The sequence below is a fragment of the Passer domesticus genome, chromosome 6, assembly GCF_036417665.1.
Source record: "Passer domesticus isolate bPasDom1 chromosome 6, bPasDom1.hap1, whole genome shotgun sequence".
Taxonomy (NCBI): domain Eukaryota; kingdom Metazoa; phylum Chordata; class Aves; order Passeriformes; family Passeridae; genus Passer; species Passer domesticus.
In genome coordinates this window covers 58,435,808-58,458,832 of record NC_087479.1, presented here as the reverse complement: position 1 = coordinate 58,458,832, position 23,025 = coordinate 58,435,808, and the positions used below count along the sequence as shown (strand labels likewise).

General features: G+C 41.0%; 1 protein-coding gene across 6 annotated transcripts in view; it reads right to left on the bottom strand.

Annotated features, from left to right (window-relative positions):
• HIPK3 (homeodomain interacting protein kinase 3) overlaps positions 1 to 23,025 on the bottom strand; it is a 70,355-nt gene that overhangs the window by 34,695 nt on the left and 12,635 nt on the right. For 5 of the 6 annotated variants that reach the window (XM_064426088.1, XM_064426086.1, XM_064426090.1 and 2 more), the window contains exon 2: positions 17,595 to 18,690. In XM_064426088.1, coding sequence (XP_064282158.1) covers positions 17,595 to 18,688 — 1,094 coding nt within the window. In that variant the 5' untranslated portion in view covers positions 18,689 to 18,690. Of the gene's footprint in view, positions 1 to 17,594; positions 18,691 to 23,025 lie in introns of those variants that run through there. The other variant, XM_064426091.1, reaches the window with a different exon arrangement.

Here is a 23,025-nt window from a genome sequence, read left to right as displayed (position 1 = left end):
AACCAACCAAGAAAGACATAAAATCCAGCAGACATCCAAAAAAATCCCCAAAGACGCATTTTTGAAATAAATTTTCATCTGAAGATAAAAATCACTGGAGTCTACAAAAAGTATGTCACTGACTTATCAAGCCTTGTAGGGTACTGTAAGTACCTAAAGACAGAAAGCTGCTTTGGTGAGGTAGCAAGGAAAAAGGCCTTTACCTTAGTGACCTCAAACAAGCGTCCCTGGAAATAAAAGGTAAGATGGCCTTGTTACAAAACAGAGAACATTACATTCTGCTACCTTTTCAGGTCCTCTAAGGATGGCCAGTGGAATGCTACAGCGTTCCTCTCAAGGCTTATTAACTATCATGTAGCAATAAAGTCCATTATGATTACTAAGTGCTTTCCCCAAGGTGGTTACAGCTCCATAGAGGAAGAAGTGATCATTTTTGCAATTTAAAACCATAACTACACAACGTACTTATGGAGCTGCAGCAGTTAAACCTGATGTAAACAGGTCGACTGATTTATAAATCTGTAGGCGTGAAGGTTTCTCAAAGATGCCAGACCTGTTTCTAAATCAATTTTATGATTTTAAACGTGACAAAAATAGACTCAAATGCAAATCCCTGATATCATTTTATATTCATATGAACTGTGGATGACAGCATGCAGATGACAAGTTGCCACTCACTAGATTCCATTACCTTTCCAACCTCAAAGCAGCATGGTGAACTACCAGGAACACCAACCAACCAACCTAACAAGCACCATCAGACTTTATCTGCCAAGGTCAGGGGGAGAGGGTGTTCAATTTTCAGTGATTATAGTTTCACCAGCACAAAAAGAAAAAATAATAATAATCAAGCCCACCAAATTGAAGAGGACTATCAAAAATAGGCTTTGTTCTACAGAATAAGCACATACCTCACTGTGTTGTGTATTTCTTATGCCCCACTGGTGCCAGTATACCCACTGAAATGAGAGACAAGTGAAATCATAGTGGTTTTTGTTTCGCTGTTCAGCACAGAAAACAAAACTATGTTAAAAATCTATTAATTGAGAGATTAAAGTTCCACCAGGGGTTAACTGAAGGAGCTCATAGTGCATTTAACTGGCTCTTCTTCCTCCTAGGGGATTTCATCACCCAAATCCCAGAGGGGAAAGAGGATCCAGGGGGATCTCTAGGGTGAAAACTGACCCCTGGGAACACCTACTAACCAGGTGAACCAGGCTTCATAAACTCCTCCAAATAATCAGTGTGTCTCAATGCAAACTTGCTATGATTTAGAAATGTTTTATAAACACAAGCTTCATTACAATTGTCATACATTTGGTATTTTCTAAACAGTAAACAGGAACAGGGAAAAACTAGCTGATGAAGTCAGTGCCTACACATATCAACACAGCTTTAGATAAGAATGTTCTGAAATAAATAGCATCCAAAGCCACTGCATGTGCCACTTCTTCAATAAGAAGTTATTGCTGTGTCATAACTGTGTCAAAAAAAGACATCACTAAAATATCGAGGCAATGTTTACAAGTTGCATGATTACTTTAAAGGTAATTATTTAGCTAGAACACATGACTCTTATTTCCCTATGAAAGGCTCTCTACTTAACTGGATTAACACACTATTGATAGCTAAATTCCACTGCTGGAGGCTACTGTCAAGTCATCATTTCCAGAACAAACCTATAAGCTATTTTCTTTATCCTGTGTGCAACTATTACACCAAGCTCATCATGAATTTGTTCCCAAAGTGCTCTAAAAAAAACTGCTGCAAAGAACATTCAAGAGATGCATGACACAGGATTACCTGTGCTAATGAAATTAGACCATACATCAGTCACAGGTTGGAAGGCTAAATACATTTAGCAGCCAACCAAGAGCCTAACATCTGATTTTTAACATTGGTGTTTTTTTTTTTTTTTTTAGTTTAAATTTAAGTTAGATTCAATTTTGATGCTGTGAAAATTGACTACTGCCTGGAACTCAACTCTCAGATGTTTTCAAGGGAAAGCAAATCCAGCTCTGCATTCTCAGCAAATACTTCTCATGAAAATGTTTACATTTTTCTTATCAAAAGCAACCCGCAGATATGTACACTCACTTTCTCCACCCATTTCTTAGCACAGACAGTACACAGGTTTTAGACAGAGATGTGAGATAGGAAAGAACAGAAATAACCTTCTCAAGATAACCTTTCCTGCACAAAGTTGCATTCGGGGTAATGCCACTGGAAAACGTGCCCCATCCTGTGCCACTCACCCTCACATTTCTGTGGGGGTAAGCAAGGAAAGGAACTTCTCACCTCTCTGCTTTCATGGAATCATCAAGAACCACGTCAATACAAGCAGAACCCTCATTTTTTCCGATCTCATTTCCATTTGCAGCATCTAACTAAAATCAGAAAGAAACTGAAAAAAAACCCCTGCAAGTGGCGTCATCATTTGTTACTGCTGTATTTCACATAAAGGGAATTTATTTTAAAGTTAAGCTTAGCAACAGGAACAAAAACAATAAAAAAACCTAACTGGTTCCAAACTGGGGAATTTTGAAGTCCAACTTCCTTCCTCATCTCCCAACAACACTCTGTGTTTCCTGATGCTGATAATGCTGGGTGGGAGACAGAGCACAGGCCTTCCTAATGAAGGGCCACAAACCCCCCAGAAGGTCCAAAGGGGAATAACCAAAAAGGTTAAAGTACACAGGGAACACAATCCAAAGAAAACATGTTTGTTAGGGACAGGACAGGCTGATGTGCTGGCTGCACACAGGACTGGGAAAGCAAGTTAGAGTTTCCTCATTCTGCACCGGCAGAAAGTGCTACCCCATGGTACTGACACAGGGCTGCTTGGAAAATGTCACCCATCCTTCCAGCACCATTTTCCCTGTTTTCCTGGGCTCTTGTCTGGCTCAGCAACATCAGCAGCCACTGATCACACTTCAAAGCACTGGTCACTCATGCAATAAAATTGCCTGTTGCACCACACAGCAGCTCCTCATCAGGACCTTTTCACACAACAAATACAGAACCTATTTCATAAAACAGAACTGGACTGGCCAGAAGTGTACTATGTCATTAATTTAAATTAAAAAAAAAAAAAAGGAAGAGACAAGAAGCAGCAAAAACTAACTTTAATGTGCTACAGAGACTGGACACTGCACTTTTGAGTTTACATTCTTCACTGAGTTATTAGAGATACCCCTCTGCCTCATCCCATCTTCTACTGAATAGCTTATGTTTGATACAGGAAAAATAATGAGACCGAGCATAGGAAGATTCCCGCTTTACAGGGGAAATTTGATTGTAATGATGTCTAAGTCTACTTGAGATATATTTGTTGATCACAGAAATGTGTTGAGTACTTATTTTTATTACTTTAAAATGTATCAAAAACATTCAGTTGTCAATTATGCAAATTATACAAATCAGGTTTCAAAGCACGACAAATTTTTCGTATTTTTCTTAGACAAGCCACACCTGAATCCAATAAAGCAAAAAGACCATAGCTAATGAAAAAGAAAAAACTAATTGGAAACTTATGTGATTATAAATGGAAAGTACAACAATTAAAGTATTTTCCTTGAAATCCACTTTAAATCAAAAGCTAAGTTTGACAAAATATAAAAAAAGACTGTGTTAAACCCCATCATAAATTAACACCTAGGATATTAATCCCTTTCAGCTACAAGTTCTCTAGTAAAATGTTCATTCAATGCAAAAAAAAAAAATTAATAACTGTTTACAAAAGATTTTAGAGAAAAAATAAAAGCTATTTTGACTTGCAAAAGAAAATATTGTTAATTGCACACAGTCCCTTCCCAGTGACTCCCACCCCTCCTGCACACTGAAATTCCAGCCTGGAGCCTCCAGGAGCGTGGGAAGGGTCCCATTGCGTAAGATGCTATTAAGGCAGCAAAGCCTGACTGCTTAACTGCAGATACTTAAATACTCAAAATAATGGCACAGATTAGCCAGCCACCGCAGGCACAGCGGGGAGCTGCTCCTGCACACCCTCTCCAGGTGCGTTCTGTGCCCAAGGACTGAGCTGCCCAGGGCTCAGCATCTCCCAGAACACGACTGACCTCCACCCCTGCCAGACCCACACACTGCCAAGCCATGGAAGAATTCCCCAAGCACAGAACTAATCGTGCTGTGTCAACAAGGTGAATGTGACTCCCACTGAAGTTAATTTACAGGCGTGAAGTACTTTTCCTTCCTGCTCAAGCTGCTGCAGAGTTACAGGACAGTGCTTAGGAGAAATATGTGAGGAATCCCACATTACAGCATCTCGGCTGTCAAGCATCGAAGCGTATTTTAGAACAATCTGGGCCAATTTTAATTTTTAGCTATTTACTCAGGCTCAGACCTACAGAAGTTTGCACAAGATACTACATATTAGTTAAAGCAAGCAAGACATTATGAAGTATTTGTTTCTTCATGGGATGGTTAAAACCCCAACCAAAGGACCTAACAGAATAAAAATTAAATACAGCAGTACACTGCTCTGAGGAGACAATCCTTGAAGTACAGGTGTATACAGCTATCTCTGAGCACGCACCCCCTTCCTGTTGCCCAACACAGTTTTTGGGTGGAGATGTCTTTTGCTTTTGGGGGTTTGTGGCTTTTTGTTTGGTTGGTTTGGTTGCTGGGTGGAGGGTTTTTTGTTTGCAGTTGCAGGGGTACGGCTGTTTTGTCTCGTTTTTTCTTTTTTTTTTTTTAATAAAGTTCCCTGCCCTCTCTGCAGAGTTTTTTGTTCCTCTTGCAGTGGCAGTGCCATGAGAAGCAAGCGTTGAGCAATGAGCTGGAGAGAGAACTAAGAACACAGGCTCTTAGTCAACATCAGGAAACTATTTCCACTTCAGAAGTCAGGAAGCTTCTCGCACTTGTGCCACATTCTGCTGCAGAAGAGAATCTGCTGTCATGCCACACAAATGTAAACAACCACTATCAACAACCACTGGACTTAATTATACTTCGCTGTTGCTGTTTCTTCAAATTTGCACTAGCGCTCTTCCCAGACAACAATGAAGAGCCCTCAATCTCTGTTTTGTTTTCTATAGCATACAAAGGCACCACACGTGTTATTGAGTTAGTCCAGAGCTATGCACACAGTGAGCTGCCAAACAGCTGCTGCAAAACAGCACGGACAACTAGCAACTTCTTCCTCTTCACCCTGCAGGAGTCACTTGGAATCCTCCCTCTGGCACCAGCACCTTGGGGATTTTCATCTCCTGTCAGATTTGGGTTGGAGCACTCAAAGGTTCAGTGGTATTGGGACAAAGGCACGCTTTATGCACATTAATCAGTCAGACAAAAAAAGCCCACAGGTCAGCTCTTAAGTTTTTCCAAAAATCCCCACTAGATTACACCCATCCAGCAAACACCAGATTTCTCATTGCAGGAGTTTCTTGCACTACCCATTTCAGAAGTGCAAGTTCCCCCTCCAAGAAGCTGATCACAGTCCATTTTCAAAACAGGTGCTCTTGCTTGTCCTTGTCCTCACAGCTCAACCACTGGAAAGTTAGAGGTGCAACATACACGGAGAAATTTCAGAAATGTATCTGTAACTATTCTCTCATGAAAAACTCAAAACATTTGAAGAATTTTTAAGAGGAACTAAATGGACATTGCCTCATGCAGAAGAAAAATTCAGCTACGTCACTAACCTAAAAACTGCAGAACAAATCCACTCCAATGACTGCCATTAAATCACTCACACTTTTTGATTTGCTGAAACACACTGACCTGTGTACTGCCTTTCACCTCAAAGCATGTAAATCACATGCTTGACAAAATGTTAAGTTAGTCTCAAAAAGGACACAAGAAAAAAAAAAGGAAAAATGTTTGAAAATACCTTTCTAACCTCAAAATGCAAAGCTAAAATCAAAACATGACAGCAAGAAGAAACGAGTTGTTACATCCAATTTCATACCTATTTAAAATACAAAAGCCATGCAGCTCATGACCAAGAAGGACTGAGAGCAGGCATGTGTGCAATACTCAGTGGCGGGATACACAAATAAAACACCACCATGTAAAGCAGCTTTCTGCCACACTTCAGCAAGCACAAATGAACACACAGGCTTTCCAAGAGGTGCACATTTGGTAACAGTCTCTGGCTCCCCTGAGCACTCTCAGCCTGGCCCCACACATGGAAACCCAAAACAAAGGCCATGCTAAAACTAGGAAATTGCAGGTCTCCTGTGTCTGGAGAGAGAACAGCACTAATTATTAAGTGATTAACTTCTAATAGAATTTTTCTTCTGTCAGTAAAGGAGATAGAAGGGCTGAGGTTACTGTTATGCATTTGGCATTCCACATCCATATAACACCACCTTGTTTGAAATGGTGACAAGGATGCAGATTCTGCATCTTGAGGGAATGTGACCTATATACATTGGTTAACAAAGTGGTTTAAGGGGTATTTCACTGGCGTTATTACATACAAGCCTGCAGGACACAGTCAGTGGTCTCACATAAGCTCAATTCTCTGGATACACAGAGAATGAAAATGTTGAAGTGTTAAAAAATACCTGCAGAACAGGAAACCACGTATGGGCACGACCTCCATCCAATTTGGTAAATTAAATATTAGACTAAGTTTGGGCACTTCTCTAAGGGGATTTTTGAGGGAGTCTTGAACGAGCTAGAAACAGGACTTCTGAGTTTTTAGATGGTACAGTTTATTTTCTTATCTTCTACATAGGCAGGAAGGGGTGAGTTCAGCTCACATCTTCACTGCATGGCTCAGAAGGTCACAAGACCCTCAGTTATAAGATATTTTAAGGATTTATTGACTAATAAAGCACTGCCAACAAGGATATTTATGTTTTTGACCCGATCCTTAAATATTCTGTCTTACAGACCCATACTACAGTGTAAGCTTTCTTAGCCAATCACAGTATGACAGACAAACCTCCAATACTGCATTTTAAACTTCTTTTTTACCTCTGTAACTACTTTTATTTCAAAATCTAAACTTTCCTCCACTTAATGTATCTCTACTTCAAACTATAAATTCACACTCTCGCTTCTAACACCTAAGTTTAGAAGCCTTTTCCAAGGTCTCAAATAAAATCCTGTGTTTAATTCTAAGCTTTGGTTTACAAGCCTGAAGTTCTAAGAACTCCTTGCATTTCAGATTCCAACATTTCTCTTTTAATTTTATATCAGATACCTCTATGTTCGAACAGAGTCAGTGGAGAGTCATTTGACCATATTTGTACACAGGCTAAAAATGATTCTACAGACAGACACACGAAGAAGAAAAGGTGCTTTATATATGTAGACACTTAATAATCATAACCTCACAAGAAGTGGTGTGTAGAGAGATTAAGTGGAACAAAATTAGTGCTAATTTGTCTTAGGCAATCCTGAAGTTGCTCTTTCAGGAAGGCAACTACATGGCTACAAATTGAATATCCCAAATGACACATGGCACCATTCCACAAGCAACCAGCCCTGTGGGACAGTCATTCTGCAGGCAGGGTGGAGCACTGGGGCACTAATGACACAAGCTAATTCCTAATTATCCTGCTATGTAATACCCTGCAGGGTTGCAGGGTTTTTCCCTTGTTAAATATCAGTTAGTTTCCTAACCTTTTTTTTTGTAGGCTTTTAGCAGCTTAACAACTGCTGTCTATATTAAACACTACATCAAGTAGGAAAATTACATAAAGCAAAAAAAACCACTAATGATGCAAGTGGTGTTGATCAAAAAAAAAACCAGGTCACTGTCAACTCAGCAAGAGAAGGCTCCCAGTTCATGGCAGGGCCAAAAGACCAGTTAAAAACCAGCAGAAATAAACTTGAGAATCAATTAAGCACTCCTTGTTTTTTAGTGCCTCTCTGTGCAGAAGTTACACAGCACAGTCAGACATCAACTACAGAGCTGTCCCAGCTACTCTGTGTGCACAGGAAAGCTTTCCATTTAAGAACACTTTCTTACTGGAAATTGTTGAAGTAATTCAAGGCTATATGAAAACCAAAGCAGTCAGCAGCCATACCATATAATTTACAAATTACATCCTCCTGTTCTGCTTTTCAGCTCTTGTTACCAAAAATGCTGAGGCCCTCTGCTCTACTCCTAAGCTGCTTCTCCAGGGTGGTGAATTGTCCAAAATCAGCTGCATCTCCACACCATGCTGGTCCAGAGAAAGGCAACAAAGCTGGTGAAGGACCTGGAACATAAATCCTATGAGAAGCAACTGGGAAGAGCTGGGGGAGTTTAACCTGGAGATGAGGTTCAGGGGATACATTGTGTTCTTTGTATTCTTGAAGAATACTTGAAGATAGTAAAAACACTCAACAAAATATGTGTAGACATATAATTTATATTAAAAAAAAAACGAGATCTTGACTGGATGGCAAGCAGTCAAAGTGAGAAAATCAGGAACTCAAAAATTTAAATATTAACTTGGATTCACAAAAAAAAAGGCACAAAGAACAACATTCAAATACTATTAGTGTGAAAACAACTTTTGCCAGCATATCTTTTTAGCAAGTATCAAGTGCTAGTACTGATCTATGACCTACAGCACACCCCAACAGTTTTTCAGTTTATAAAACAGTAATATGCAGTTTAAAAGCTTCATATAGTGTTACATTTATACAAAAGCCTTGTACATAAGTGAGGTGATGCCTGCAGTTTTTCAAAGAAGTCATGAAATGAACATGTTTGAAAGTTACCAGGGAATTAAGTTTTATTGAGAGAAAGCAACAAAAATAATGGTAAAATCTGTTTCACTCCAATTCCTAGAATCAATTTGCGGCAATTAAAATACATTTTAAATTCACATTAATTTTGAATCTTCAACATTAGAAAAACTTTTGTGCACTATGACTTGTAACAATAAAGTGTACTCTTGTGAAAGATTTCATCGTGAAATATTGGGTGGTTTAAACATTTTGAATACCTAAAAATTCACTACAAGGGTAAGACCTTATCATTCTCAGAAACATCCAAGAAGGCATTCAAATACTAATGAAAATTCAACAGTGCATTCTGCAAAAAGGAATCACATAAAGAGATGATATTTTCTGAGAGACTGCACTGTCCTGGAACAACTGAAACATCCTTGGTATTTACAAAGGGGGAAATGTTCTTAAGGTAACATCATAGTCTCAAAATGCAACTGCTTCAAAGTCTTATCTGTGAAATGCTTTTGGCTTGTTTCTCCCAGCCCTCTAATCCCATTTCACTTGTTAGAAGCTGTTTTATTAACAGCCAAAAAAGGGGAAAAAAAACTTGAAAACATTAGCTAGCACTGTTGGACCAAGGACATTCAAATATACAATATAAAATATAACAGTCCAGACATTTCAGGCCATTTATATTCATACTAACTTGAATTCTACTTAACTGCATCCCAAACAGTTATTTTTATCCTAGACACCATACCACTTTCCAATCAGTACCTGAATTCACATGCGGTTTCTTCTCTTGTCAGAGTTTTGGTTTTTAATTCCCTAGTATTTTATTGCTGGTTTTGGTCTGACTTCACGTCAGTGTCTAGTGCCCTAAACACGCTCACATAGCCATCTACACTTGCTCAAGCTGCTTGATTTTCCAGTCAACAGACTTCCAACACATCTGCTCCATCTTTTCGCTCCAGGTGGAAGCCATGGATGCAGAAGGAGCCTCCACCCAGAGAACACCTCTCCCCTGAAGCCAAGGATGCCAGGTGGAAGAGGGGCTGGAGCAGAGGCTTGGCTTTCCACCACCTTGACTCACACCTAGTACTACCTGCTCTTACACCAGGAAAGCCATATTTTCACACGAGTCCCACAGTGGGAGCAATTTGTCACAATATTGACAAATATCAGCATTTCCAAATGGCAGCACTGCAGCTACCACTGGTATTTTCTGCAAGTGAGATATCTGATATAGCCACACTCACGTACGCACAGATGTACGAGGAACAGATCTTTGGGACTTAAATATCAGTGCAGTGAAAAAAAAAGGATCACATTTCAGTAGATCTATTTTAATGTGTGAAAAATAAAAGCTGCTGCCCAAAACTTTAGCCGTGGCAAACAGGTCTATCATTCAAGCTCAGCAAAAAGGAAACATAGCAAGAACCAAGAGCTCTTTTGCCTTGAAAATCATGAAAGATTTTCCCTTCTGTTAAACTGAAGCAACCTAAAGACTAAGTGAACCCTCATCTGAACTCTGATTCACATTGCTGCTCCAACCATCACGATTAACTTGGAATCTGGGCTGACATTACTAGAATCTCCAGCAGGTACATGGTACCTTCAAATGCTCCATGTGTTATCCCAGGTTATGTTACTCAGAAAATCTCTAGCTCAGGAAAAAACCCAACATGAAGGCAGGATGACATTTCATCCACTCCCATCCTCATGAGCCTCCCGTGGATCTTAGGTGAGGATTTAAAAAAAAAACAACCCTGCAAAATTACAGTAACCCTGACACTCTTTTCTACAGAACTTTAAAAAAAAATCCCAAATATGAAACCAAAAACCCACACCATTACCAAAAAATCTACTCTTGTTTTCTGCTTCTATGAACAGAGAATAATAAGGTATTAGAGACCATGTTATGTTGACTAGAAAATAATGAGAGAATTGAAAATACATTTGTTTTCAAATAGCTTCATAAACATGAAGTTATGATGAGCTAAGATTGCCACTCCTGGATGATACTCATAATGGTTTTTGTTCGGCCCTATTAATCAGGAAGCAGAAGTTTAAAACGGGAATTCAATAAAACAATTAATGAATAGTATGCAAAAAGTACAAACAAACTCTTGCCAAATCAATAAAACAATTTGTTCACAGACACAAGCCACAAAAGCTTATCTTGACATTAAGTTCCGTTTGCTCCGATAAGGAAATAAACCAGCAGCCGCAGCTCTGCGACTTTAAAGAGCTGGAAAAAAATTGCGAAGTGTCCCAATTCACTTGTACCAGCAATTCCTTACATTATCAGGACTCTCTTACATATACCCCTGACAGTAACCATGCTCAGAGCAGAGCAGCTGACTTTGAACAGGCTGACCTTGAGCAAGCCAACGACCTCAGCAGCATGTACTTCTGGCTTATTTCACTGCAGCAGCGAAACAGCCTCACCATCTATAGAAGTCTACCGTGTCTGGCCACCACCCCTGACTATTTTAAGATATCCCAATACACTTCGGTGATGCACAGTTCAAAGTGATAGAATAACATCTGCTAGCATGTTGAAGTGGAAGTTGTTTACAGAGGCATTTTTAGCTTGTTCTCGCACCGCGCTTCCCAAACTGACAGAAAAATCAATTGATTAACACAGCTTTGCTTCTTATTTAAACATATCAACCCCAAAATTTAATAAACACTGAGTAAGAATTTTAGGCACTGTGAAAGGAGAAAAACACCCCAAGACACCCCACTCTAGATAAAGCTCATTTAGAAGCTTCAAGTATGTGACAGCAATGAGCGAACTTGAAAAGGCAGGTGCTTCCCCAGATGTCAGTTTTGCACAACATCTCCCCTTGCTCACTGCTTTAAAGAAAAGCTGTATATTAAGAGATGTTTATTTGTGTACAGGTTTTTAAATGCTATTTGAAACATACAGAAGCTGTATATTGATCTGATATTAGGGGAAGATAATCGTCTATCTGGGATGAAACCATTGTGTCACTGAGTCATAACAACCCATCCTGCTGACAAGCCCAACCTACAGAGAGAAAACATTCCATTTCCACAAGCCACTCCAGGGAGATTCACTGTCACTCCATGTTCTTAGGAGTCCCTGGAGTGACAAGGACCAAGTTAGAAGGGCCAGGGAGAAAACAAGCCTCTTTGGGAACTTATGGCCATGAGAATTCTTTTTTCTAATTTTGAAGGAATGCATGTAAGAAAGGAGAACAAAAAGTCAAGTAAATTACATAAATTTGAGGGGGGGGGGGAACCAGCATAAGCTGATGGTGATTTATTCTGAAACTTAGCATGAAGCTGCAAAAGTCATAAATAAAAAGCTGTCCTGCTGTAACAGCTTCAGAGCACGCACAGAGCCCTCGCTGAGCCCAGCTCAGGGGTAGTAATTAAACCACACAGCTCAACTACTTTATTCTTCTTCCAAAACCCTTTAAAACAGAAGAGCCCATATCAGACCAAATCACTCTTTGAGCTGCAGCAGAACTGACTGGGCAAATGAAAACAGTGCTGTGACCACAGAACACAATTATTATCACTTCTCCTCTGTCCTCTCTGATCTCTATGGGAGAGTAGGGTAAGAGAAGGAGAGGGGGAAAAGCCTGCTCTCAGCCACCAGGAACACATCCAACAGCAATTTTTCCATCTCTCTGAGCTCCGTTGCAACACTATTGACATTTGGCATTTTGTCTGGAACGAGTCTGTTGATTAGGCACTACCCTTAGTTGGAAGGCTGGAGGGAGAATATCACTGTCCAGCTCTGGAATGGGGTGACTGCACTGAGTGCATCTACTCACATCACTTGCTTTTCCTTATGAGTGCACTGCTGAATACCCAGGATCGTATTTTACTGCTGTCACCAGCAGAACAGAAAAACATTTCTGAGCTATGAGCATCTCTTACTGACCAGACATCTTCCATTCTGCCACACCACTGCACCTGCCCACCAGCCTATGGGGTCCAGCTGGTGCCCAGTTTGATCTGGAGATCACTTATATTGCTTGCCACTCGCTTTGTTTTCCCAATGAATTTGGCTATGCTAAACAACAGTCTGCCTGCAGAGCCCTGGATGCCAAAAGGAACACCCTTTGGATGGGAAACCAAGGCTTTATGATGGCTCAGGTTTTGGCTATTATATTTTTCAGATTCTGTGCTGCTTTAGTGTGTGGGTCTGGGCTTCTCATTAGGGCATGGTGAGCTCTGTGCACAGAGCAGGGAGACAAAACAATTCCTGCTCCAGCTGGGCACCAAGGACAAATGATCCCAATCTCAGCCCAAGAGCACAAACCCCGTGGGCTGCAGAGAGAAAAACAAGCAGGATGGGACTGCAGGGGCTGCAGCTGGAACTGGACACTGAACTGCAATGTGCACATGGAGCAGAGCTGATCCCAGGGAGAGACCCCGGCAGCGCTCGTGCATTTTGGGACCATTTGGGTTCATCTTGGGTGCAGCCCTGGCTGGGCTCTGGTGCTGCCCAAGGTGCATCCATGGAGGAGATCCTTGGAATGAATCCCTGCTTTATTCTGTAGCTATTTTTGGTCTCTGTTCTAGGTCAGCCTGCACAAGGCATCATTTATCCTCAAAACACGTTTTCAGTCAAGCTTCCAGCTGCACTCTACCAGCAATATAATCTGACAGAGCACAAAGGTGATGATGTTTCCTTTGGAGAGAAGGTGAAATAACCATAGAGGCAGCCACAGGGGCTGATGATGAGCCACTGTTGAACTCCCTTTGGGGGCTATGCTGCAGGAGCCTGCAATGAAGTACCACAGTCACTCCTATGCCTGCAGTGGCTGCTGTCAGATCCACAGTTTTATGGGGATTTTATGAATTATGAGTTTGGTAAGGTTTATTGAAGACTCATTCTCAAATTCCCCTTAGGAGGGTAACCCAAATTAAATCAATATGAAGGTGATTCCCCTTTGAAAAAAAACTGAGCAGTAATTCCCTGAAGAGTTACCTCTGAATGCCATACACTGAGGAGGCCACTGCTTCCCATGGCAATAGAAAGGAAGGTAACCTGGCTCCCTGAAGCAGATGGGCAGCACCTCCTTGACCATTTCGTTCCACTCCTCTTGGAGGCTACTGCTAATTGCACACAGCCATTCTGAAGCCTCTCTCCTCATACCTGCTTTCCCAAATACGCCTCACCTCAGGAAAGAGGCAAAACAAAGGAAAAGTATTTCCAGAGAGAGGAACACCATGCCCTAGGAAAACTTTCTGCCTTGCCAGATGAGCACAAGAGACCAGACTTAGAAACAGATGTTTTGATTCTCCTCCTCCACAGCCTGCACTGCTTTCTATTTGGGATGCAACACTCCCCTTCTCATGATTTGGGGCACAGTTGACCAGAAGGACAGCAACACACTCCTCATACCATTTCCATAAATGACAAAAGCTTGATCACCTACACTGTATGTAAGGGTATTTTCTTTTGAAAATGTACACACTGCTTAGTTATTTTCCTCCTTAGATCACTCATAAAAGGTCAGCAGTCTTAACGTGTGAGGCCAGAAGCAGAAAAGGGCTTCAAATACCACATCTCCCTAGTCCACAGCTATTAAAATCCAGACCAGCATAAAAAGAGCTTGTAAGCACAGACACTGCCTTTCCAGGAAAGAGCATTGAGAATAACATCTGATCTTTAAAACAAATAAAAAATCATCTCTGACTCCAAACAGTATTTACATACATAGCTAGGATTTATTCACACCCATACTCGACAATTTCTAGTAATATAACAAACAGGAGCTTCCAAAAGGTAACAAAATGTCAAAATCTATTTTTCATAATTCTTTTAACCATTTTCTTATTTTCTCTTTGCTTGACAAAGCTGAAACAGAAACAGGAAAACATCAAGTCATTATCACTCCATGCAGTCTGTCTCCATTTTTCTGCATGCTTACACCCTTTTAAAATTCAGCTAGTCTCACTTGTTTAGGACCTCTCTTCATACAAAAGTACCCTAACATCTCCAACAGCCACCATTAGGTCACCTCTCCTTCTGCTACAGGCTAAGCTAAGTCAGCCCATTGTCCATTCACCTGGCTATATAATGTTCCCCTCCTTAAGTCCTAATCCTCTTATTACTCATTTTTCCAAGTCATTACTCACTTCCTCTTACAGATGCAAAATAGTGACAGTAGAATTCAAAATAAACACCCTAACACTGGACATTGGGGCATTCTCTGTTCTCATGATCATTAGGTCACTATGGTCCCAGGAACAAAAAACCAGAAGCAATGATCAGAGTGGGGGAAAAAAACCAACAAACAAAACAAAACCAAAAACCACCACCACCAAACAACCCTTTCTCTTTATTCAGTTTTGTAAAACTTGTATCAACGTGTCTTTGTCAAAAAGGTCAAACCTGCACTACCACTTCCAGGCTCTTCTAATAGAAAAGCATTTAAGTACAGTTATATCTTATATGTAACTGCTCCTTATTTGATTGACCAAAAGCACAACCTCTCTTAAAACAAATGCCATCTCAATACAAGATATTCTCTGAAGGCCCTTTTCCTTCTTATGTAAAATTTCGCTTCAAATTTCCCCAGCATCATCTATTTTAAAACCTTCTGAATCAAATCCCTATTTTCTGCTATTATTTGCACTAGTCTGGTGTTCCAATGGAACAAAAAGAAATTTCGAGGAACTGCCAGTCTACACCAAGTTAGTTTGAATCACACAACTGGTAGAGAGCTACACATCCATGATGAAATCCAGCATGCTGAAAACCTGTTCAGAAATAAAAAACTTGTGTTGGAAGTAATTTTGAAGTATAGCTGCTTGGTTTGGGTTTTTTTTTCAAAATTATCTCAACCAATATTTCGATATTTAAAAGAAAACCTCAAGTAGATGGACCCTAACCATTTTACTTCTTTTTATTTTCAAACATTTCTGACTTAGATGCTACTTTATAGAAGAATCCTTCTATATAAAACTATATAAAACAAAGAATATTATCTACTGAAACCTGAATATTTACAAAGCACTTAAGCATAACTTACTAGGAAATTTTAGATGCACACACCATATGAGTCCATAACATTCAACAGCATTAAGGCAAGACAAGGACATACACCCACAAACCTTATCTTACTCTTGGGGGATAATATTTTGAACAAACACCCACAGGGAGCCCCACTTACTCACATCTGAGTGCAATGCAAGCATCCAAAATGCCAGGGAGTTGCACGCTGATCCTGCCAGCAACAGACCTGCCCAAACCCATAAGCGTGCCAGAATTCTATTGAGAGTTCCAAAGCAACATCAAGCCAAGTAAAACACAACTACAGCTACTGCATTTTTATGTAGGCGACTAAGAAAGAACAATATCTTGTCTATCGAGCCATCTGAACCAGAAAAAAAAATTGCTGAAAGTAGTTAGTTGAGGCTGAAGTACTACAATAGGACCACCCAGCCTGGCTGTCCACAGCCTCCCCTCTGTTCTTGGGGAGAAAGGAGTGAAAAATGGCAATAGTTCAGAATAATCTGTAATTGCTTTGATAAGTAAAAAAGCCAAAATAGGTAGGGAAACATTCTCAGACAATGCATCTTGAATATATGCCAGATTCTGATTCTCCACAGACCAGCTCAAGGTAAGACCTTTGCACTTGTCTAGAGCCTCTCAGAATTCCATCCATCTTTGCAAGCCTGGCCTGATTTGTCCTGAGAGGCCCAAAATCACAGTATATTTACATTTTACACAAAAATTTATCACAGTTCAAAAGGAACTCCCAAGTTACTTAACTTTTTATTCCCTCTTGTATATATTTTTGTATAATGGGAACATGCATCAATCTATAACGTTTCCCAATTTAGTTTTCTGTTTATGAACTTCATGAAGTTTTTAAATCCTCTGCTGCAGTTTGTAATTAAGTAATAGAGAATGCAGGTGATGAATTGGAATATTTTATGTGAGCACTGTACATGAAGCCTTCTTGTTTACAAGCTACAGTCAAAAAATAGATTCCTCTGGCATGAACTCCAATCACTAATTTCATCAAAACTAGAACTGCAGTGCACAAGCCTTCCTTTCCAGCATGAATAGCTGTAAAATATTTAAGATTTTCTTCCAAGTACTCATTGTCCTAGTTTACTAGCTTCTTACTCAATCAGCAGACAGGCAATACGCAGCCAATGATGCAAAGCAGAACCAAAAGATCTTCAATCAAGACAAGTTTAGCTTATAAGGAAAACAAAAGGACTAAATTCTAATAATTTTTAAATGTCAAGTGGATTGTGTAACTATTCAAAGAAAGGTTAAAAAAAATAATCAAACAAAACTACTGAAAACATACATCCATTTTCAGGCAAAAGTAGAATGCAACCATATACCAAAATCACTTTAAATGCCCTTCTGTATCACCCTGAACATCCTTTAAGCATCCTATCACTCCCTGACTCCAGAAGTTTACTGAACTCCACAGCTGCTGAAGGCACTCACTCAGTCAGACTGGAGTTTCTAAGAACTAGGGAAAATATTTACAAGTGCTGGAGAAAAACACAGGCATTTACATAATCTTTGGCAACAGGATATAGAAACATGGCACTTCTAGGACACTGTCCAGCTGCTTACAGGAAAAAAAATCCATCATGTTAGGAAGGCTGGAAAGGCATCCTGAACAGGCAAGTGAAAGATAACTTTTTTCTTTTCCTTTTGAACAGTCTCAGAGGTCTCAAAATAGCAGTAAGTGATGACTTCAGAGAGCAAAACAAAACATACTTCCAGGAAAAAGACAACACTATAAAAACATTCAAAGCAAGTATTCACATTCAAAATGGCAACCAACTACAGAATTTTCACATTCCTAGATGGTTTTATCTTTTCCAAATTATTCTTACTAGTTACCTGGAGGAGCAACTATTTAAGCCATTAGCTTTAAGAAATGCTAAAACCTTGTTCCATAACAGGTAAAAAACCCAAAGCAAGAGACACCTACCTGTAATACCGAGATTGTAAATAAGTTGAACAAATAGTCTTTGATACATGGCTGGCAGACCCAAAGTCTATGACTTTGACCCGGTAAGGCTGCCGAACAGGATCCACCAACATAATGTTCTCTGGTTTGAGGTCAGCATGGATTAAACCCAGACTTTTTAGTTTTTTCAGTGCAGTGGCCACCTGTTGCAGAATAGGCCTTATTACTTTCAGTTGCAGAGGGCTGAATTTGTTTTGTTTCAGGAAGTCGTACAAATTCTGTTCCAACATCTCAAAAACCAGACAGGTGTGGTTACGATGCTGAAAGCATTCGTAGGCTCTCACAAAGTTAAATTCATCAGCATTTTCAGTGCTGAGCCTCGCTAAGATGCTCACTTCTATCTGCCCCTGGCGCACGTACGAAGGATGGTTCTTCAAGATTTTGATCGCCACGATCTCGTTCGTCCCCCTTTTCCAGCACTTCACTACTTGTCCAAAGGTCCCTCGTCCCAGGAAATCAAGAACCTCGTAGGTGTTTTTCACCGAGCACAGCACCTCGTGCTGCACCAGCTGGTAATCCCCATCCCCGCCGGTAGCGCCCTGCTTGGACGCGGCGGCCGTGGCCACCACCGTCACTGGGTTGGCCACGCCGCCCTGCAGCATCGCAGGCAGGATGGACAGCTCGTCAACGATCTGCATCGTGCTGCTCTGGTTCTCCAGCTCCTCGCTCTTACGCTTCAAGCCACATCGCTGGGCTCCTTCCAGGATATCCGACCGGCTCCCCTGCGTCCCAGCCCCAGGCGCCTCCAGCTGAGGTTGCTGCGCCCACGCTGCCAACGCTTTTGTAGCACCTGCAGTATTTTTTAAAGCAACAGCATTTGACTGCAACCAAAAGCTCTGTCCTCGAGGTCTATCAAATGGGTTTTTAGTCTGAAAGAAAGTACTAACCCTGTGGGGAGAAATTCCAAAGTTTTTACCGTTCACATAGATTTGCGGGTAGGTTCTTTCGTGGTACACACAACTGCTTGGTTCTAGTTTCAGTTTCTTCACACTACAAAAGGCACTTGACTGGGTTTGATAAACATATGGTGGATAGACCAAGACTTGTGAGGCCATACCTACACAGGGAGAGAAAAAGAAAACAAGTAAAAATTGTGTGCACTCCCAGGCTTTCCAACAGCTGCTACTTCTGAAAGAAAAATCAGGACACAATTATGTTCTCCAAATGAGCTGGTCTGAAGTTGTTTTATATTTAGTTTCTTGTGGCAGAACAAGGCCCTCACACTTTACTAGAGCCCACAGGAGGACTTTAGCAGCAGCAGGTTACTGCAGTTAAGTGCTTCAACTGGTTGCACAGGACTGAGACAGGCTGCAGCACAGCACTACATGGCATTTTTCAAACAGGGTGCTACCTTTGTGCTATTAAACTCAACTTTCATTTAAAACCTCCCACCATTTCTGCACACAAAAGGAGCACAGTGTTCAGTAACACCACTGAAAAACCCATTCAAATGTTTAGCAACGATGACAAAATAACTCATGAATTCATAACTGTGAGTCAATGCTACCTGTTACACAAGGTGTCCAACCTAGTCACTGTAAACACCAGCAGCCTTCCAAGAACAGACAAATGTCACAAACTGCCACAGACCAAAGAATTTCACTGGGATGAAAATGAAAGTGAGCAAGCCATGTGATGGGGCCCAAAATAACTCAGGGGGCATGGGCATGTACACATAAACAACAACAAGGTTCCAGTAACTTACACGTACAGTAACCTAATCCATTCACCAAAGGCAGGTGCTCTCCTTGAGCTCTGGTCCACCCCGCTGCAGAAATTTGTGTATCCGTGACAGAGTCATGGGGCTAGAGGCACTGAGTTTACCTTCCAGGTGTCCTCTATGCACTCACCCAGTGTCCCCTTCCAGACCTGTCAAACACCAGCCTTAAACTTCTCTGTCATGTAGTTAAGCTAAATACTCAGAAAAAGGCTCTGGCTGGACCCCAGTGTAACTACAAGGTTTCAGGAAAGTTGTGGTTTATAGCAGTCTGATCAGCTCCCAGAGACAAATTCAATACAATAATACCTTAATTAGATCACTTAATCATACCAAGCACATGAAAATTCTGGTAATAGGGATTTAAATTGCAGATGAGTCATATAAAACTTGAGCTAGACATTGCAGTGACTCTGATCAAATGAAAACTAACCAAAAGCACAGCATAATTATTCTGAAGCTGTGATTTGATTTATGCAAATGAAAATTTAGACATCTTAAGAGCAATTAAAATAATCATACCAACACCTCAGTTTAGAATCCTCTAATGGGTTTTGTCCCAGCTGCAGAAGAAAACTTCAAAGCCCTCTCCTTCCCAAAGCTGTTTTCTCAGAGCCAGACGATGCAGAAAGCTGCAGACAGCCAGGGAACAGCTGGGCTCTCCTGCCACCCAACACGATGGGACTGCCACTGGCCTCCTGCTCCACACCAAGGATTTAACACTAACTACTAACCTCAAAACACAGGAAAAAAATTCCCCAAGCTCTTGACTTCTTTCCTAAATAACGTGCCCCATTACAAGGTGCATAAGCATTACTGTTGACTAGGAGATCTTACTGCCTTTTCTATCATAATTATATTTAAATAATTATGATCAAATTATTTAGATATCCAAAATTCAGCCCTCCCTGCCTGCCCCAGAAAGCACACACATCCAAGCCCCTCTGGAGCTTTCAGTGGCACCTGCACAGTTCAGGCCAAGCCAAACCTATCAGCCCCTCACTACTCCTCCAGTGCTGGGATGACTCCAATACCACATCTGCCAAAGACACTAAAATATCAAAATAATGTTTGGGGGTTTTCTTCTTAAAACCTGTCAGAGGTTCCTACTACAAAATACTCTGCTTGCTTGTTCATCACAATCCCCTCACTTTTTGACACACACGTGCATGAAACAAATAAGATATTCAAACTCAAAAAACATTTACGCTTCAAGAAGAGAAACTCCTCCAGGACACACAGTGTGTTACCCCAGTTTGCTGACAGGGGTTTCAGATGACCAGAATGACTTTCCTGACTCACAGACAAACCCAAATGCTGGGCAGGCCCAGAGGCACAGCCCCACCACGAAGCCCCTGGGCAGGAAAAGGTGCCATGCACTTCCAGGCAGGAGGGAGTGGGGACACCTGGCCCACAGGTGACAATCTGGCCAAGCTGCAGCAGCCCCAGCAGGTCAGCATGCCCTGGATCTACCTAACAGCAAAAATCCTGCTCCACTGAACCTCTGGAGAGGGGATTTCCCTGTGTAAGCACGTCACCAAAGCTGAGGGCACTAGATGACAATGTACAAAGTACTTTAAAAAAGCTACACTGAAATTAAGGATGGTTTTAGAAGAAAGGACAGCCCAGCACGAAGAGAACTGGAGGGCCAGAGGCTCACTCAAATCCTCACCTGAGCATGTGAGGACCACTGGCATTTAAAAATATGTAAATTTTCTAGAGCTCATGCTGTTCAAACCAGTCCAGAAGGTCTGGAGGAACACAGTCCCAGCTTTCTCTTCAGTATTAATTTCAGTCGGATAAGAAAAACTAGACTATCATCTTTTGGGGTTAATGTGTTTCTTACAGGACTAACTCCACGACCCTGAACTCCAACCACAGTAACAGCTCTGTTCACAGATAAGAAGTGTTTACTGAGTTATTACAAGAACATTTTTAGCAACTCAAAAAAAAAACAACTAAAAAAAAGGAAAATTGGCCATCAAATAGGAGAGATAACACACCCTGAAGAACAACCTTTGGTAAAATCATTAGAGACTGAACTAATAAAATAAAATTTTACTCCACATAAATAAAAACGGACTTGTACAATCATCTAATTTCTTACCTTCCCCTAAACACTTCACTGCTCCCATCATTTTGCTTGTCTTGGGGATGGTGTGGTTTTTTGGTTCTGTTTTTCTTACTGGGTTGATTTGTTTGTGGGGTTCAGAAGCTTTTTTTTTTTAAACTATTTTGAGGTATTTGGATTACAATGCAATCCTATGGATAGCTACACCTGAAAGAATAGTTATTGTGTTGCAGGTTTTTTGTTGCCCTTTTTTTTTTAAAACCAGGACTCCCAGCAAAAGAAAATAATACACAGCACATTTTCACCTAGCAGAGAGTGGATCTTTCTTTTCCTCTGTCACAAAACATTTCACTGAGTTCATACATCTTTCTGCATACTTGTAAATGACACTGATCCTGCTTCCTCACTGAAGCTGGTCAGTGAACAAGCCCGGCAGCAGAATACGAGAGGGATGTGTAGAGCCAAACAACTCTAAAGGAAAGCCAAACAAGCACTAAAGGAAAGAAAAAAATCATCTGTGCTCATTTCAGGGAGGTTACTTGAGCCTGAACACACATAAGGAGCTGGTGCACATCGTCCAGTTAAATTTAATTCAAAATAAAATCCAAATGTGTGCACTACAAGACCCCTCCAGGATGCAAAGCACAGCAGGCAAAAGCATCAGAAGGACTGAAAAGTGCCATTTCCAGGTGACAGTAACACAGGCAGCCACGGAGTAACTTCCCACCTGACTTTCAGTTTTAGTCTCAGCGAAGTTCCCCACATTGCCACAGATATCTTTTTAAAGACCTCTTCTTCCCCAAGTGCAAGGAAAGTGTCACAGCCTCACTCAGCACAGTGCCTGCTCCTGGGCAGTGGTACACACAAGTTCTCCAGTTTGTATTCTCCAGCTGGAGGCTGCAGCATCCTACCTCACCCCTAGTGAATGGGCATGAGAAAGGCTGTCCCAAAACACCTACCAACTGTTAGCACCTCTAGAAAGGCTTCCTGCTAAGGAACCAGTCCTCTTGGTTTGAAGCACAGAGAACTGGGAAAACTTGGCTTATTAAATATGAAACCATACAAAACCTGTGACTTCTGACCAGAGGTAAAACTGAATTCTGGGCTTCTGAAAAAAAGTATGAACAAAGTAATGAAGCAAACATATTTCAACTAAGTAAATTCATTGCTTATTCCTTTAAATAAATTAACAAGTATATTTTCACAAAGTAATGTCAGTGGACAGGAGGCACTTCAGTTTGTCCCCCCACAGCCAAGGTTCTCTGTACAGAAACTGAGCAGGGAACCAGGTAGATGTGTTTCAGCAAAATGAGGCACCTCTGGTTAACATCTTGCTAACTAACGTTCACCTAAGTGTAACAATGCTTTCTACTTCTCAAAATTAGATCTCCATCCTTCTCGGGCTAGGCAAACTCGGGAGCACGACCGACTTGGCACACTGTGCCAACCTGGAGCAGCACAGGCTGTTCCAGGCCTGAGCACCATTAATAATTAACTGTACAGTGACATTTCCACATGACTGAGTGGGAGGGCTGTGTGGCAAAGGAACTGGTTAATAAGGCCACCGCAGGGGAGCTCGGGAGAAATGGCCACACTGCTCTCTA